The following is an 18,744-nucleotide window of genomic DNA, read 5'->3' as shown; positions in this document are numbered from 1 at the left end:
CAGCGACACTTTCCGCGGCGAAGAGTGTCGGCGCACAGGATTCGCGTCGCTATGGACCCGGCATAAGAAATCAGGGGACGGACACAGTATGTATGTTTTCGAGAGCGTCGCATTGAATAATGCATGAGTCGATCGAGTAAGTTTCCATACTTTACAACGGTTACATTCGCCGTTCTTCCGGTAATGAACGGTATTACGCGGGTGTGGGGTGGGGGGTTAAGACGCGTCGCGGCGCTTATGAGGGAATATTTCATAGTTGGAAAAGTTATTCGAGCCTCTAGGCGAAGGTGACTTTAACCGGCAATTTATCTTCCGTCCATAGGGTTCAGCGCATTCTTTGCACAGACCGGGATCGTTCGCGATAAGACAGTTTCCCCTTCTTTCAATTACCTTTTAATTGGATTCGAGGGAAAAGATGTAAACGTCGGCTTTGCCAACGTGATTATTCGAGCGGAACTCGAGCTTTACAGAGAGAGAGAGAGAAAGAGAGAAAGCGAGAGAGAAAAGGAGCGAACGAGAGAGATGGATCGTTAAGAGATCGCTCGTTGCAACGTCGATGCACCTCGTAAACTTCGCTTTAGTTATTTTTCAAGAGGCGAGAATATCGTTCAACTAGACCCTCGCGTTGTCTCCGAATGAATTTTACAAATTGCCAAAGAGGGAAATGTCTATTCGATTTTCATTGTATTTGCTTGTGCAAATTCTATGGACGATCAATGATTGATTAATTTTAAAAACTCTTTCGTTTGAAAGGATCTTCTTGTAACAAGTATAGCCCAAAGAAGTATATCTAAACGTTTCGATCACAGATTAGGGTCCTCTTAGAAGAGTAGTAATTTTTTTACTCAAAGTATGAAATGTATCCAGGAAGTAGAGAATACGAATAATAGTCGATTAGTGAAATTTAACACGAATGTGTCCAAACGTATTTTTTTAAAAATAATTACTAATAGTCGATCACGCAATGATTCTTCGTACTTTATTGTTAATAGTGTAACGAACGCAGGTAATACGAATCTAGAATTTACTTACATATTAACGTAACGATATTCTCGATGGAAGCTGAAGCAATATCATTTGCATTTGCATTAGCCCGATTAAACGATGAAAGAGTCAGATACAAGTGGTTTACAGGACGCGATACGGTTTGACGCAGAGCGTCGAATTGCTCGTCAAACGTTATCACGAGTGGCTTATATTTTCTCATTAGGTGGACGAGGGGGTGGTCGGGGAGGGGTGCATTATTGTTTCAAAGGGGAATTTCCTCTGATGTACTCGCGTCGGTACACGTTAATTACTCTAGTCTTATCTGAGACAGCATGCACCGTGAGCCAGTGCGGGTCAGAGGAGCGCAATTACGCGAGCGTCTCAACTACTTACTTTTCGAGACTATCGACTTAAGGGAGCAGTCTGGTACCTTAGAACGAAAATTGAGGGTTCTCTGTCAGTTTTTCTTCCTACGAAGGGATACTCGAATCGGAATGAAACTTGGCATACCCTGCGTAATGTCGTTTAACAAGACTTGTGTCATTTTTCCGAAATGATTTTTCCTTCTTTTCCTTCATTTAGAAAATCTGACGAGGCGAGAAAAAAGTCTGCAGCTACCAAAGTATATTAGGATTTGTTACCGTTACAAATTCAATTTATTCAGTTCTTTGATAAATTGACACTTCTTAATTTTCTCTTCCCAAAAATATCTACTAGTATTTAAACGATTATACAGGATTCTACGAACCTCATCGTATCGTATATGTGTGATGAAATAACCGTTACATCGGTTAAGGATTTAGAGAATTCGTAATAAAAAATCGACTATTCGATTCGACTTTTCACGTGTCTCGATAAGACACGCAGACCCGTGCACTGGACTACAGTCTCTTGCTGATATAAATCCATCGACACTGTAACAGGGATTGTGTATTTCATTAACCGGAGAACACGAACATCCAGAGCGACACTGTAACAGGGACTGTGTAATTCATTAACTGGAATACACGGCCATCTACGGTTCACATAATGATACGGTTTAGATTTTATTTTATTCGCAGTAGGAAAACATTGGAAGTTCTTCCCATTCAATTATTTCGATAGCAATGGTTTCGTAGAACAAAGTTAACGATCTCAGGAAAGAAAATTAGATCGAATCTACAAAGAGTGTTTCGTTTCTCAGATAAGAGTTACTCGCATTTCATTTTCAATTTGTCACCAATAATCATAATCGAGACACGCCTTTCGCAAGACGTAATTATAGTTCATTAAAGTTCATTGTAGTTTATTATAGTTCATTACAATTCATTATAGTTAATTACAGTCCGTAATAGTTTGTACTCGGCGCAATCCGGGCACGAAAAAAAAATTGGTCTCTTACAACACGTAATTATAGTTCATTCTATTTAATTACATTTCATAATAGTTTATTATAGTTTATTACACTTCATGACACTCTGCTGTATTTTATTCTAATTCACTACAGTTCCCTACACAATGTGTGTACACCTGTTCCTAGAACATCGTAGAATAAAATTTCTCGAACACGAATTCGCACCGCGAATGGAATTCTATTTCATAATCGTTGTCGGGGGTTGATCGCGCGGGAACGCGATACGGAAAACAGTGGGAGGAAAATTGTATTCGTACGAGTAATAATTCTACGTCGAAGGAGAGAAATCGTAGCGCGATCGGCAGGGTAGCTACGGAAGCGGCTTAAAAACCGTGTCCGTTTTTGCGAACATTCGTTAAGATTACGCTTCCGTCGTTGGTACTCACCGCGCAAAGCCCTCGTCCGGGAACGTAGAAAAAGAACGGCGGCCCTACCCGGCTACGTGGAACTCGTCGAGTCCGTTGACTGGTACGGATTAAAATGGACGCGACGCCAGGCGCTCCAGATATCACTTTTCCAGGTTGAACGACAGCATTCGGGACGTACGAGGCAACCGGCCGGGTGTCTATTGAAATTCACGTGGTTCCTGTTTCAACGGTTCAAATCCTACGGGTTTTCCGATGGTTACCAATGGAGAATCGGAAACGTGACAGCCTATTGGCCCACGCGTTTCGAATGAATTGGGGCGTAGTGCTCGGTTAACGCGCCACCCGTCTATGGTTACACTCGGCGATTCAACGCGATCGAGATCTCTTTTGTTCGGGGAAGTACCGAACCACGTCTAAACGGGGAACGAGGCCTCGTGAAACGAATTAAGCGAGGTTAACGCGCCACCCGCAAAAAGTATCGGGATTCCGACGCTTCGTTATCACCTCGAGCACCGTGTTGCTCGATTTACCTACAATTGTTGCGGATCGCCGATTGAAATTTTCGCTACGCGAAACCTACGTAAAATAAAAACAAACATCGTCGTTTCGGAGTTCCACGCTCGTTTCTACGTGATCCACTTTCGCGACGAAGGAGAACGTCGCGTGTCGGTGTGCGCGGATGAGAAACAAACGAAGCTGATGTTATAGGTGTGAACATTTTCCGATATTTATCAAATTGAAACATTGCGCATCGACCGGCGTATAAATAGGAAATTCTAGATTCATCCTTCTTCTTCGCGGAGATTTTCAGGGGTTTCGTTCATCCGTGACGTATGGACGCGCTTTAAGAAACGTGGATTGAAATGAGTATCTTTTTTCAGCGTTTGGAAACAGAGTTTTCGAAGGTGCATCGACTAAATTGAGGATTTTTCAATGAGAAACTTTACATGGTTGTCACTGTATCTCGTTTCTATGTGGTGAAATTCTATATAGCGCTCGTATTATTTACGTATGTTCGGTAGTGTTATTTTGTCCAGTTCCATAGTTACCTGGTTATTTAATTATTCTACCAACAATTAAACGTCATTCCGTTGTATTACAATTGCTTATTAATTGTCAAACTGCCGCCATGCACCGACAATGTAATTGCATTAAAAATTGCCCTCCAGGGGTGAAACGTTGCATTATAATTTCACAGCTTCGTTTTGGGGTAATTTAACTTAAAAAAAAAGGGAAAAGAAAAAAGAAAATTGACTCGCGCGATATTCTTTTTTTTTCTCGAAAAAATTACGAATTCTTGCACTCGTTTCGAAAAAATTCCGAACGGTAACGTTCCGATGCGATTTCGGGAGATATTTTTACGTAAAATTCTAATGTATTCCTCCTTGTCACCTTCTCCCTGCATAAATCCGTGCACTATTTTCACTTTGCATTAGTAAAGTTCGTTTCACACGTGACGAAGTCCCCATTATATCCCGCCCACGCGGAATATTCGTATTTAAATTCGCATTTCCATAACGATGCGATGCATCACCATACATTATATCGTTGGATGCCTGGATGTTTCATATTTTCGTGCCTCGCCTCGTTGAACGTTCTTGAGTGGCGCGTATACAGAGTGACTCTCCAAAAGCGTATCTCGATGTCTTCGTTATACGAAGCAATGGAGGGAAAAAGCGTTACTCGCAGACGCGTGCGACTTCGTGGACGATTTTGGAAGATATTTAACGAACAAAAATTACTCAACATTGTCCACACTCCCCTTGTTCGCGATACAATGTTCCTTGCACACCGATCCGTCTAGATTCTACCTCGATGCAGTATGCAGCTCAAAGATTGCAATTATAATTCAACAGCTGAATATATCGGAACCTGTTGATCTTAAAAGGTGTACACGCTCGACACTTTTATTTTCGAAATTAATTATCTTGTCAAACTCGGCGGATAAGAAACCGTCGTTCGATTTAAAAGAATAAAGTTGATTTTCAAAACTGTCTTCTATACACCTCGAGTCACAAGGATACTATTTTTAGAGTACTTAGGTGTATAGGAATATAGAAGCATAGACACGTAGGAATGTAGATGTATAGAAATATAGGTTTATAGAAACATAGGTGTATAGGAATGCAGGTACATAGAAACACAGGTGAATAGAAACATAGGTGTATAGAAACATAGTAGTATAAGAACGTAAGTAAACAGGTATATAGGTATATATGTACATAGAAACGTAATTATACAAAAACCTATATACATAGGGATATACGTCTGAAGTAGAAAACATTTGAAGGTCGACTCCATTATTTTAAACGGAGTTTTTTTTTTTATCGTCGGAGAATTCCACGTAATTCTTCCACAAGACACTTCTTCCGTATCGTTTGACACATTGAACGTCGTACGTGCATACATCCACACCGATGATGCACCGTTCCCCGGGATTTTATTTTTCCAGACGCGACGCTTAAATACGCGCAACGCTGTAGAAATATCCAGTGGGTGTTTGTAAGTACGTTCTCCGCGGGAACTTTCCGTTAAATCGTTGAAAATAAAGAAGGTATCGGATTAAAAGTATAAGTAAAGGAAGAAAGTTCGAGCTCCGGCGCTGGAAACTTTTCTGAAATCGACTCGCTGCCCGACGCGTTCAAAAGCAGCGAAATTATTAACGCTGGCCGTTTCTAATGAGACACCCCATACACTCCGTTTTTCCGAGCTGTCGGTGACACGGAAGTAACGCACGATCGATTACACGAGAGGCTTATAAATAACTTCGTTTGTGCGACCGTACGGAACGGGATTAAAAGAAGAGACGATCGGACCTGAAGTCTCTTAAGAACGTCTGCGCGCGTGCTTTCGAAATCAGAATAGTTGATTATACACTGGCATTCTTTCCGCGAGGGAAACACGTTATCTACCCATCGTTACTTCTCTTTGATAAAATCGAAGCGATTATAGTCGCTCGTTAATTCTATAACTTGAATTTTGGGTTATTTCTTTCTCTACTGTCCTCTCGATATACATAAAAGAGGAACATAATCTCTTTGTGCTTCACTGACAAAGAATTTGTAATTTTTTAAACGACAAACTTTGTTCTTACAGTATTGTACAATACTGTAGTCCCGCTTCATCTTGTCACGTGCATGTAAATGAAAAGTTTCACAGGTAATTGTCGAAATGGGATTAACACATCTACGATAAGTTTTCACGAAACCTGTAAATTTACATTGATATTTCTACCTAAATTATGTTGCACTCTAATTTTTCAACTGTTTAAAAACCTCACTGTACCAAGTTTGAGACTAAAGAAGAGCGAGAATAAAAGGCCTTCTCTGTAAGTGGTTTAGCTTCGGGTACTTGTTTTAATAGAGCCCACGAAAGAGTTGGCTAAAGTTTTGAGAGATCATTTTAGATAGATGTTCCATCAAGTAGTACTCTTCTTTCGGCTCTCACGTACACGAGCGTGTGATAAGTTTAATTCGTTGACAGAGAATCTTCATGTTATACGAAACGGGATAAAAAATCCTTTTGTACTACACCGTTCGGTATTCTTTTCATACGGAATTCATTTTTCTCGCGGAAAGAATACCAGTGTACGCGATACAATGTCTATCTAGTAGTCTCTCGCTTTATGTTCGGATAAACATCGATACGTAGACCGGGAGGGCCGGAGAGATTGTTTCTCCGGGTAGAAAATAAATTTAACGATCAGAATTTTCAAAGGAGTGTTACCTCTCTATCGATCAAGATTTCCTATCGCGCGTAACTAGCGACTAACGGTGTTAATATCGGTAAAATGCAATTTATGAGCGGAAAGACGGATTTTCTCTCATCGAGAACATCGCTCGGTATTACGTGTAGCTCGCCAGAGTGGAAATTCGACGACGTTCGGAAAACTGACGAAATTTAGACAGAACTATCGCGAAGAGAACGAAGAAAATGGATTATCTAGATCAGCGGGGTAATCCGGGGTGACTTCTGGCCGAGATCTGGTTAATACGACGTCGCGTAGATCCGAAGCGCAGGCTTCGTCGCGGAACGAGATTGGAACGAGGCTGCTGATAATAAAAACCGGTCCTCCCTCGGGGACCATTAACTCTACATCGGGGTGGATTTTTTTACATTTGATCGAAAAAACATCATTTCCGAACGGGAAATTACCATCTAAGATCGGAAACAACGAAAAGAAAAATAATGAAATCGGAAACAGACGATGCATAGATACAAAGAGATTTTAATATTCCAGTGGCAATAAAAAGTATCTTCCCTCGGGGACCATTAACTCCAAAGTGCGTAAATTTTTTATATTTTATCGTAAAAAACAAAGTTTTCTAAAGGGAAGTTATCTTATAAGACCAGGAAAAAAAAAGAATTAAAAGAGAAACAAAAATAAAACGGATATCGCACTTTGCAGTAAAAGCAAAGTGCAACAGTGCGATACGTTGCACACAGAGTTACGCAATGGAATACTTATCTTTTGTTCGTAAAAAATTCAAAGCTCACGACTAATTTTTAACCACCACTTGCGACACTCCGGCTACTGAAACGAGTTATCAGACATCGAATTTACGATACGAAAATCGATCGCGAACCTAAATCCTGTTCAGAGAATAGAAAATAAATCTTCCCTCGATTCGGGAGAAATTCCAGACCCCCGCATTATCATTAGTATTATATTTCGTTAAAGAAGATTTAAGCTGGTATTATGCGTAATTCAATTATGAAAAAGAACCGTTCGATACTTCACCCTAGTCCAACGTAAAAAAAAAAAAAAAAAAAAAATACTAGACTGCACACCGTCGACAAGAAGGTTCACGGAGAATAACCTTCGTTACTTCGCGGAAAGACGATAAATTCTGAAAAAAAAAGAAGAAAAGAAAAAAAAATTTACATCATGGAATATTAAAGAATATATTTCAGAAAGTTTCATCGAGGGTTTCGAGTCGGGAGGAAAATGGTCGAAAATTACTTTTAATCGAACGTTTCACTCGTGTCTCGTCCCCCTCAAGACGTTCGATGTTCGAGGTTCGAAACTTCCAGTCGTCGAATAAGGAAATTAGGGCGAGCCGTAACGCGATTGGTTCGATGGACGAGAGGTTCAAAGGATAATTTTTGTCATCTCCCGTTGATTCGTCCACGTCGGTGTTTGCACGTTGTCACGGCGGGAGGTGGAAACGCAACGAAACGGGCCGAAAACGTGAGAAGGGCGCGGCGAACGCGTTTCACGGTTAGTCGACTTTAGGAAAATTAATTTGATCGTTAGGCGAGCGCGAGAATGGGATTAGGATTCGGTGCAGTCGGGCGGGAAGGAGCCAGTCGTTCGGGTGTCCTTTTATCTCGGGCTGCTGCAGATTAGCAAGACTTAACACGGTTATTGTTTTCGTAATCCGCTTGGAATCTCCGGTTCGGCAAACATTTTCACGGCTATGGCGCCGCGCGCGATAAATGTGTTACGCGAACGGAGGCATAATGAAAGTACATCGCGCCCGACCCGCTTCTGTAATTTTTCACACGAGCGATCAGCCTTTTAACGAAACGCGAACGACCGTTGCACAATGCGCCAAGATTGTTTTCGATTGCGTCGGAGAACGGTCCACCCAAAGTTCGAAGGGAATCCACGAGTATCTTTATTTTCCTCAAGTATCCTCTTTTCGGTGTTTCGAATGCATTTCGATCAGTGATCGAAATATTTATCGTCCAATTTGTACGTACGACACGCAATTGTTGAGCATTTGTGATATCTTTCCTACTGGTGATCGAAAGTATCTGCTATAGAATCTACTGTGGACAGAACATAATTCTGTAATAGAATATAGCCGAATTGTATTTCTCGGTGGCGTTTGTAAACGTTTCCGATTACTTCGCCCGAGGTAACAATTTTTCTTGATGTCGGGGAGCGTCGGTAAATTGAATAATTTAACTCAATGTTTCGGGCCGAAGTGCGCACCCTCTTCAAGGGTGAAAGAGACTATTACATAATGCACATTATCATATTTTTTAATACAATTTTTCCTCCCTGTGAAAGGGGGTCCGAAATATACAAGGATAAATTACCGATACTCCCCGGAGATTAAGTAAAATTTACGACGTTTATAATATATTATCGTCGTTTGTGGAAATTCCGTGGAAACCTCCTTTTCTTTTTCTTCCTACCGAATAAGTAGTACGAAATTGTGACTATATTGTATTAAATTAATCTCATAGTGCGTCGTGGAACGAAGTCCATTACCTAAATTACCACGAACAATAGCGGTGAATTTGCTCAGCTGTTGTTTTGCAAAATACTGATGTTCCGCGTCACATTGTACCGTGAAACAACAGACGAGAATCACGATTTTAACCCGAAAACTATGGTTAATTCAAACGCCGGTGTTTGTAGCGGTACCTTACGAAGAATTGTTCCACAATACAGCGAATATTAAATTCTTATTTAACTCGTCGATTAATGTTTGCGCCGTACAAACGTATATATCAAATATAAAATACATACCTATATGCAAACGAACGCGATCTTGATTATACGAAAAGGTACGTGTTCGTTATTAAGTTTGCCTCTTTAAAAGCCGGATACTTTACTTTTAATATTATTTCACTCGTTTCGTTTTCAAACTTCGTCGTGTTTGATACTCTCGTATTAATGGTTTTAATAGTCTCTTATAATTGCATAGCGGTCACGTTGTTCGTTGTAACATCGTAAAGCAATAACGGTGTTATTAAGCACTTTGCATTGTATCTTTTGGGCCAATATAAAGCAGGAAGTTTCAATTGGTCACGGTTACGTGCGATTTTATGGCGCATACGATTACACGCGATGACAGTTGGGAATAATAATACGTGTCTCGTGCGCGAAATGCTAATGAGCTTTCGAAAAAGCCACTCGTACTTGCAACAATGGACTGCGAAAATGGTAGCTCGGTTTCTAGAATGCCTACAACCGATCGATAGGTCCGTGCAGCAGAAAGCAGCTACAACGGAGAGGCAGAAACAGGTGATCGACCCGAGGGTTTCGCGGAACGTTTGTCCGGAATTTCTGAATATTACTTTTTTGTCCTTAGGCAGGATAAACAAAAATGCAAATATTTCCGCAGACACCGGTTACCGCCTGACCTCAAAAACTCTGGTTCGCCGGAGGCGCTCGAAAATCACCGCTGTGGTAAAATATATATATTTCGCGATATAAATAGTAACTTGCCGATACACCGATTTTCCTGTACATCGATATGTTGCAACGTGATATAAACACGCGTAGCAATATCTATGGTAGGATTTTTCCTCGGTACGGTACAGAAGAATACCTAAACATAGTATCTTCGTGACGCCCAAAGATCGTCTAAAGGTCAATACATCGCGTCTCGTGTCTAGTAATTTCGTCAACAACAACGTCAACAATCTCGAGAGCTTAAAAGTACTCTTTCCGGAAAGAAGAGTCATCGATCGCAACGTTTCTCCTCTCGAATCGCTTTCGTACGTAATTATTCACCCACGCACGGAACAAACGTCGAAACTGGAAGGTTCGAAAGAAACGGGACACCCGTATCGACGGAAAGTAAACGTTGATTCTAAATAAAAATGGTTGCCCGCGCGACAAATAGCACCGGGGCGGAACAGTTCCGCCAAGTTGGACGACTCCTAAATACCTCGATCGTTCGATTCAGCGGCGCGCAGCTCGGGGTACGAGGGTGGGTGGTTATCCCGATTGTTTTGCTCGAAAACCGGAGCTTCATGGAAAAACGATCGAACAACGAGAATTCGGATCCCTTGAAAGCTCCCGTGTGTTCTATCAACGAGACGAAATTCTCGATGGTGGCCGCGCGCCACGTATACGGCCGGCATCAACTACTGCCCGTGCATTTCCAACTTGTTCCACTTGCAAAATCGAAGTTGCGATTCATGGTCGCTATTAAGCGGCAACAACAACCGCGAGTGATTTCTCATCGGTTTTACATCGTTTCCCCAGTTTCTACGTGCGCGTGGCGCACGGGGATTTAAAAATCGTCCCACAAGTTTTAAGTGGAAAGTACTGATCCTAGAATGTCTGGTTTGCGCAGAATGTTTTACGGGAGCTGGAACAGAAAAAGCCGCAGCTGGACGAGCTGGTTCACACTGCGGAGAATCTACGCGCAGACACGAACAGACAGCAGCTGCACGGTAAAGGTAAGTTCATGCGTTCTTCTTTTTCTCCTCTTCCTCTTTTTTCTTTCATTCTTTCTTTCTTTCTCTTTCTTTTTTTATGTTTATATTCCGCGACTTTACGACTTCTGCAATTCCACACGATTTAAGGGGGGATAACCAGGGTGTCGAGAAACGAGGTTACTTTTGTAACTTATTCTTCAGCTCGGTAATTTTCCTGGATTATTCTAATATATTAACGTTCTAAAACTTCACTTCCCGGAGTGTAATATAAAAAAAGGATTACGAATAATTTTATTGCCGGTTATTAACGTTGCTTTTCACGTAACGTGATTCTTCTGGCGTTTTATCCCGGTGTATTAACTGTTCTGAAAGTTTACCGTTTCGAGAGTAATATAAAAAGACGATTAATATTAATTCTATTTCGAGTAATTTATCGTTGTTCCTTACGTAATCTTTTTGTTTATTATCGCGATTTATCAACGTTCTAAAAGTTTACTGCTCGGAGAGTAATATAAAGAGAAGGTTAATACGAATTCCATTTCAAGTTACGTATCTCTGGAATCGATCGTTCGGAAAAGAAATTATTTCGTGGTTGTAGTAATATGCAGCAGTGTTTGTATAATATAATTGAAAACAATACATCTTCTCTGACTATTCGAGAAATCGTGACAATCGTTCCGGAAAAACTCTACCTTTTCCCCAGACGTGTTCAAATGTTTCCGATCGATGCGATAGGCTCTCGAAACTATTTCGTAACGTGATTCTTTTAAATTTAAAAATCGTAACTCCGGGAATATCGGGCCTGTGAATAATCGAATTTGTTAAAAACGTAAAAAAGGAAAGTTTTCGTTGTTTTTCGTTCTTGTACCGTGGCTGTCTCTGTTAACGCGTTCCGTGTCACGGGGTAAAATTTCAATTTAATTCGGAGTCGCGCACGGATGCGTCGGCGTCCGTGTCTTCGGCCACTATCGATGCAAATGCGTTGTTTAATTTTGTAATTTATTTGCACCGACGATTCATTGATCATTTTCATGTATAAGATGCAAACTCGTCGGATACGGCGGCACACCGTGAAATGGTCGTTGGAAATATGAAATGGAATTTATGTCGAATGGACTTTGTAACGAGAGTATCGTTATCGTTGGAAATCGATATTCGTATCGATATTTGACGACCTTAATAAGTTTTTGTCACCGTAATTGATATCGAGAGCGGTGCTTCTGCTTGCCGAGCACTTTTCGGGGCTCCGAGGGAATTTCAGAAGTTTAATTATCGGCCCCGATTGCTCGGCTGAAGCCTGTAATAAATTGAACCATCTGTTCCATGGAGAAACCGCCTATATTCAAGCATCTTGTTAGTTTGTTCTTTAGAATCGTTTCTTACTTCTGATCGAATGGATCGTATGCAAAGTTACTTCCAGCGTCAGCGGATGCTCCTTGGAAAACGTCCGATCTAACCTTTGTCGTATCTACGGAGTAAAATTTGGTGAAGACCAAGGTACTCTTGAAAATTTTTAACATTTTTAATAAGTCGAGTAACGTGCAAGTGGGTATAGAATAGTTTCGGAAGAGTTTCTCGTTTATCTTTCGTCGTGGGCACGAGTTAAGCTTTAAAAAAGGATAAAATACTTTTGAAATTTTTGAACATTGATAGTAGGTCGCGAGACGTGCAAGCGAGAAAGAGAGTATAGAATAGTTACACAGAATGTAGAAAAAAATACAGAATAGTTTCGGAATAATTTCTATCCTTCGTTGTGTGTACAGGATAAGTTTTGGGAACGATTGAAATACTTTTGAAATATTTTAACATTGACACTGGGACGTGCAAGCGAGAAAGAGAGTGTAGAATAGTTTCTGGAAACCGAGAGTATCGAGTATACTAAAGTGTACGACTACACAGAGTGTAGACAAAATATAGAATAGTTTGGAGATAGTTTCCGGTCTGGCCTTTGTCGTGTGCACGGGCAACTTGCAGTCTAAAGGTAAACTTTAGGTGTCTGTTCTATCCAATGTAAGTATGAAAAGCACCGAAATACTCTTGAAATTATTTAATATCGTCGATAAGTCACGAGATGTGTTCGAGAAAAGAATAGAATAATTTCGAATGATTGAACGAGAGTATAGATAATAGATTTATGGATCTACGTAGACTAGTTTCGCAAGAATATTCTCAAAACAGCTACCAAGAGATTCGGAGAGACAGCTGCTCGTAGAGCTCGGGTGCTTTTGTTTGTTGATTCCGTTTCAATAATTGAAACAGCGATCGTCGAGGTTCTTGGAAATTCTATTGTAGAAGGTCTTACAATTTTAACCGGCTGTTGACTCAAGGAGTCATTCCATCGAATAGAAATGAAATAGACGAGTAACGTTGATCCATCCACACAGAATACGTAAAAGGACAAAGTTAGCGGGGAAAAAAAAGAAAAAAAAAAAGAAAAAAAACCAGTGAATCTTCGAGCAACCTCTGAGTCAATTCCAGACTGCTCGAGCTCGGCCAATTCTCTGTTATCTCAGGAGTTAAGTTCACAAGTTTCGGTACATAGTGTTTCCATCGCTCGAGTAAATATTGTACGAGTAATTTGCAGACGTCATGTTAGCCGCGGCCTGTACCGCGATGTTCTTGCAAATATAGTAATAGTCGTTTCTATTCACTTAAGTGGATTCTTCGTTGCAACCGGTTCCTCGAGAACGGCGTAACAAGTTACGCGCGAGAGTTATACATACATAGACATCCGGTCTACGGGTTGTTACAGTGAGTAAACCAGATATGTAAATCTTGACCGTTTATGTCAGAATCGATCTGTATATTTCCGTTCGCGTATTAGTCCGTGTTTTACCAGTTCAACGTCGCTGGTTGAACAGTCGCTACCGAAGAGAAGTTACCTGGACGATCAATTAATATAGAAAAAATAACAATTAGAAGATTTGATATCGACTAGAAAAATTTTCTTTACTTTTCAGACTTTCCTAAATACTTGTAAGAAGAGTAATAACTGGAATAGAAAAATTTATTTAGAAAGCTTTGCTTTGTTCAAATTTTGTCCACGTAACATTATTAACTCGTTATTCTTCGTACAATTACGGAGTAAAATCGTACAATTATTGTAGCGAATTGAAAATTGGAGAATTGAAAAATTGACTAAAAGACAAAAATATTATCCGTACTCAGTTCGACGTAATATTCTCCAACGAACATTAAATTTCTCGAGCGAGTGACGTTCGTTTTGGTAATTAGAGAGGTATTTCATCTTCCAATCGTTATTCTTCTAAAACCAATTACTGATAACTTTCCTTATCGGATAAGGTGTTTGCTTGTAGGTCCCTTCGATCGATGTTTCGCGATATTTCCTCGAAGGTACCGCGTTCTACCTAGGATCGGTCGTTCTCTCTTCGATCGAAATTAGTTTCGCCAAGCGTCGGGGTAATTCGATTGGTTTCGGAACTTTTTAAATCCCCGCGAATCTGGCGCAGATTGGCGCCATAGAGGGAGTCGAGCAGGAGATTAACGGCGGTGCCGCTAATTGTTTCAAGAGCCCTGGAAAACTCTCTCCGGCCGATGTCGCATTGTTCCTTCTATATTAGCGTGCCGGTACTTGTCAGTCCCGTCTGCTACCTACGGCCGTGCATTATAGCCAGACGATTCTTTCGTCCATTGTTTGCAGCGGCCGCCCACTCTGGGCGAAATAGGGAAGAAAGGGTTCGCGTAACGAGCGTATCAGCCGGTTGTGCACATCTTTTACGTAATGCGTCGCAACTCGCATTCCTTGCGTATTCAAAGATCCCAATTAGGCGTGTGATCTGTTTAGTTCGTTCTGTGACAGCGTGGAGGGTTGTCAACGTAGCACGATTCGGTCGTTGATCTTCGTGGGACGAACGGGGACGTTGAGGAGAGAGGTGTATCGAATAGGAGATTTTTATTATAAATGTTACGCAATTACCGTTACGAACGGGCAGAATAATTAACGCTTTTAAGCGACGAAATCGACGGGACTGTTCGGTCGAGCCTCGCGCGTACGAGAGCGAGCGAGACAGAGCAACCAGGAGCGAGTCTCGCATTACAATGGAAACCGGAGTTTTAAAATATTTTTATTACGTCGTTACCGGACCATTATCAATGAACCGGGGAGATTTTACCCTGCGAGAAACGCGTCCAAACACGGCCTCGGATTAATGTTGATTATACGTTGTTCGAATCGATTTAAAAAAAGAAAAAAAAAAGAAAGAAAATTTCCAGTTACGTACAATTTCGATATAATTCAACGAGGTCGTTCGGGCTCGTTTCCACCGGGGGACAACCTCCACCGATCCATTAGTAATACTGTCACGGAGTTGTAACGAACAATACGACTCTTTAATGCACTCGCGAAAGGCGCGAATGTTATCTCGTGTATCGCGTTTCATACGACGGAATTCATTCGCGAACAATTCCGATGTTTATCGGTCTGTATATTAATATCCTCGAACGATATTGTAACCGTTAGACGCGCGTTACCTTGGCCACGGGCCGACATTATCGGATGTATAAATTAGCGAACAAGGAGTGGAACATCGTATCTCTTCGAAATCTCGAGTACAAGGGTCAAACGGCTCGTTAGTTGCCTTGTTGACAACACCTGTACACTTTCCATTCACGTACTCGGAACATTAGTAGAACACAACGAAGTGTAACGCGTGCGTGTGCGCGTCTCGTAAGAAGTCACCTGCAACGACACAGCGACAACAGGATATCTTGCTACCTATTTATTCGCGTACACTTCTTTCTTTCGTTTTCAATAATTCGTACCAATCTTCACAATTGCACAATACTACCAATCAAAGATGACCCAGTACCCACTCAGACCTCTTTTCGATCGATTATTCGCGATCACAAGATCGAAACCAAGGAATTACAATCCGTAACGAGGGATAATTTCATTTTTCTTCCCTAACCCGAGTCTCGAGAACGAAACGCTCGTAACTGTAGCGATGTTCGTCGGTTTCATTCGCACCGGCGTACGTTATCGTACGCGCGGATGTTCGAAGAACGTAACAACGTCGGTTCGAATATCTCCTCAGCTATTAGATTCGGAACGCAGGAAGGAACATCCTGCGCCACGCGATAAAGTACACCCATTACATTAGCGTCGGTTCATAGCCGTGCACCATCTTGCCCGGAAATCTAGCCGGGTCTAAGGTCGTGTGCGCGATTTCGCGGTGGAAAGTTCGCTTCCCGATCTATTTTTAACCGGGCTCGAAGCCGCTAAAAATAATCCCCGAGTGTTCAAAGTTAGCCGGGGTTTGGCGCGCGGCAAATGCAAAAATAAAAGGGTGTTCCCTCTATCGATTTAAAAGTCGCTAGCTCGCGCAACTTGCCGCTTTACGGCTGGGAACTTCGCGTCTACTTTTTGGTCTGGGGGGTGGCGTGCACGGGCCTCCTCGAGATTGAACCGAGGGTTGAAGTGGCTCGACACGGAAACCACCCTCCGTATATCGGGAGGCGGCGGCAGGGTTTCGGCCTTTCCATGCAGATTTTTCATAACGGTCACGTTATCAGACCGCGGTAAATGTGCACCTAGGCTGAAGTGTTGCTGTTCCCTTACAGGCTTTAATTACGAGCACGAAACACGCGGGACACGCCGCGGATCTCGCCTTTCACCTCCACCGGTTGAACGCATCAACCTGTTCCGCGGACACGGATTATTTTATGTTTCATCGTCCGCGTTACGCGACGGGCCGACGAAAAAATTAGCGAGAAATTGCACGTTGCACTCGATGGAGCACGGTGAACCATCAGGTGGTAAATACTCGCGATTGAATCGAAGAAATTAACACTTTCTAAGACATTCTAATATTTGTTATAAATAAGCGTCACATATAGCCATTTTTCCAACGAATATAGATGTTTCTTCTTAAGGCATTCTAATGCTTTAAATTTTCCCATTTGGAAGATATTCTCTATCACGCACTTAGAAGACCACCCTAACGAAAAGATTAAATCCAAGAAACGAATATTTTCTGAAACATTTTAATATTTGTTCTCAAATGAAACCTTGTCTCCAATTCTCCCAATTGAAAGATGTTCTCCATCGCGTAGTCAGAGAACCACCGTAACGAAAAGATTAAATCGAAGAAAGAAAGATTTTCTGAAGCATTTTAATATTTGCCATAGTTGAGTCACTCACGTGTAGCCATTCTCCCAGCGGAGAGACGTTACTCTTCTACGCATTCTAATGCCTTAAATTCCCCCATTTGGTAGAAGCTCTTCGTCACGTACTCTGGGAGTTAGTGTTTCAAGCAGACACCCTTTTATCGAGAAACGCTGAGTCCTTCAGGCTTCCGCGTCGGTGCTAGTTTATTTCCCGAAGATGTATGTAGGTGGATGCAACTAGCTGGCATGCACGCCGCATTGATTCCTCTTCCGGCGGATTCCGTATTCGTCGTTGGGTACTTCCGTGACTTCTGACGAATAGCCGGGAAGGACGAAACCGGTGGGAAACGTCTCGAGATAAGCCATCGTCTCGCTTTTGTCTCGATGTTACGTAGTTCGGGGCGGAACTTTCTTTGAGTAGAATTCCACGCATTGTCTTTAGGTGTGCTCCGAGACCGACGTCGTTTAATCGAATACTTTATCTTCTTCGGCATTGTTGCCGGGAGTGGTCGTTGGAAAATTAAATTCTTCCCGTGTCGTTAATTAAACCCTTTAGTTAATTCTACGACGTCGGGGATCTAGGAGTCTACCTGTAAGTCGAATTGCTCGAGAACCCTACGAATGAAAGGGTGTCGTGAAATTACAAAGACGAGCTTGGCAATTTTAAACAATGTAGCACCGATAACACCACGATAAATTCGCGACAAATTTATCACCGAATAAAACTAAAATAAAATACGACACTCCTCTTCCCTTGTGTATTAAAGAAAAGAAGTGTGTCGCTAAGAAATAAAAAATATACAAATATTTCGATCAAGAACCTTAATAAATATAAAAGAAAAAGGAGGTCTGTCGCTAAAAGATAGAGATACAAATATTTTGATCGAAAACTTCGCTAAATATGAAACCAAAAAAAAACAAAAAGAAGTGTATCATCACCAAGAAGTAAAAAATATACAAATGTATGTAATTAGGTATCGGATAAGAGTACCCGTAAAAAATGGAACTCGCATCGTCGCTCAATTTCCTATTTACCGATCGCATTTCGCACTCGATAACGAGTTCCCTCCTCGAAGTTTCGATTGCGTTGAAAATTTCACGGTACCGCGTTCGATGGGATTTAATCTCGAAAAGGGGAATTGCGGAGTCGGTTTTGAATTCTCGAAAAGAAGGGCGCTCGCCACCGTTGTGAAAATTCGTACGACGATAGGGACGAAATTCTGATTAAATGTCTCGTCGAAGGTAACTCGCCTACGGATCGTTGTACGGATTTTACGTGTACGGTTTTCGGGACTGGCCCGCGGGAGGGTATTCCTCCACGCGGCGGACGTATTAATAACAATTATGCACTCGCAAACGCATCGTCGGATCGTTCCACGGGTAACGATAATACACAATGCCCGGCGCATTCTGGAGGCCGGTTAGCAGAGGCCTCCGTTGCATTCCTGCGTGGTGGGTTTTAGGATCGTGCATCCATCGGGCAACGGTGATAGGACGTTGCGCGAGATAGCAGCCGACTTGTACCCCAGGAATGGTGGCAAGGGCCTCCTCAAAGCCGACAAGTGTGCACGTGTGTACGCCGCGGCGCGTACAACAGTCGAACGGATACACGTGCACACAGCCTCCGGGGATAAACCGTGCCAATAACGCACCCCATTCTTGTCGCGTTACGTAGTCAACGCATGGCTGCTACAGTCGTTCCGGATTTTTAACTCCGCAACGCCAACAGAAATTCGATAAAAA

The 18,744-nt window shown here is 41.9% G+C and overlaps 1 protein-coding gene across 5 annotated transcripts in view; it reads left to right on the top strand.

Annotated features, from left to right (window-relative positions):
* Nucleotides 1–18,744, top strand: part of LOC143151865 (dystrophin, isoforms A/C/F/G/H) — a 741,778-nt gene that overhangs the window by 172,277 nt on the left and 550,757 nt on the right. For all 5 annotated transcript variants that reach the window (XM_076321330.1, XM_076321326.1, XM_076321329.1 and 2 more), the window contains one exon: nucleotides 10,791–10,896. In XM_076321330.1, coding sequence (XP_076177445.1) covers nucleotides 10,791–10,896 — 106 coding nt within the window. The remainder of the gene's footprint in view (nucleotides 1–10,790; nucleotides 10,897–18,744) is intronic.

The sequence above is a fragment of the Ptiloglossa arizonensis genome, chromosome 10 (assembly GCF_051014685.1).
Source record: "Ptiloglossa arizonensis isolate GNS036 chromosome 10, iyPtiAriz1_principal, whole genome shotgun sequence".
Lineage (NCBI taxonomy): Eukaryota > Metazoa > Arthropoda > Insecta > Hymenoptera > Colletidae > Ptiloglossa > Ptiloglossa arizonensis.
Note: the sequence above shows the minus strand (reverse complement) of the source record. Positions and strands in the feature narration are given on the sequence as shown.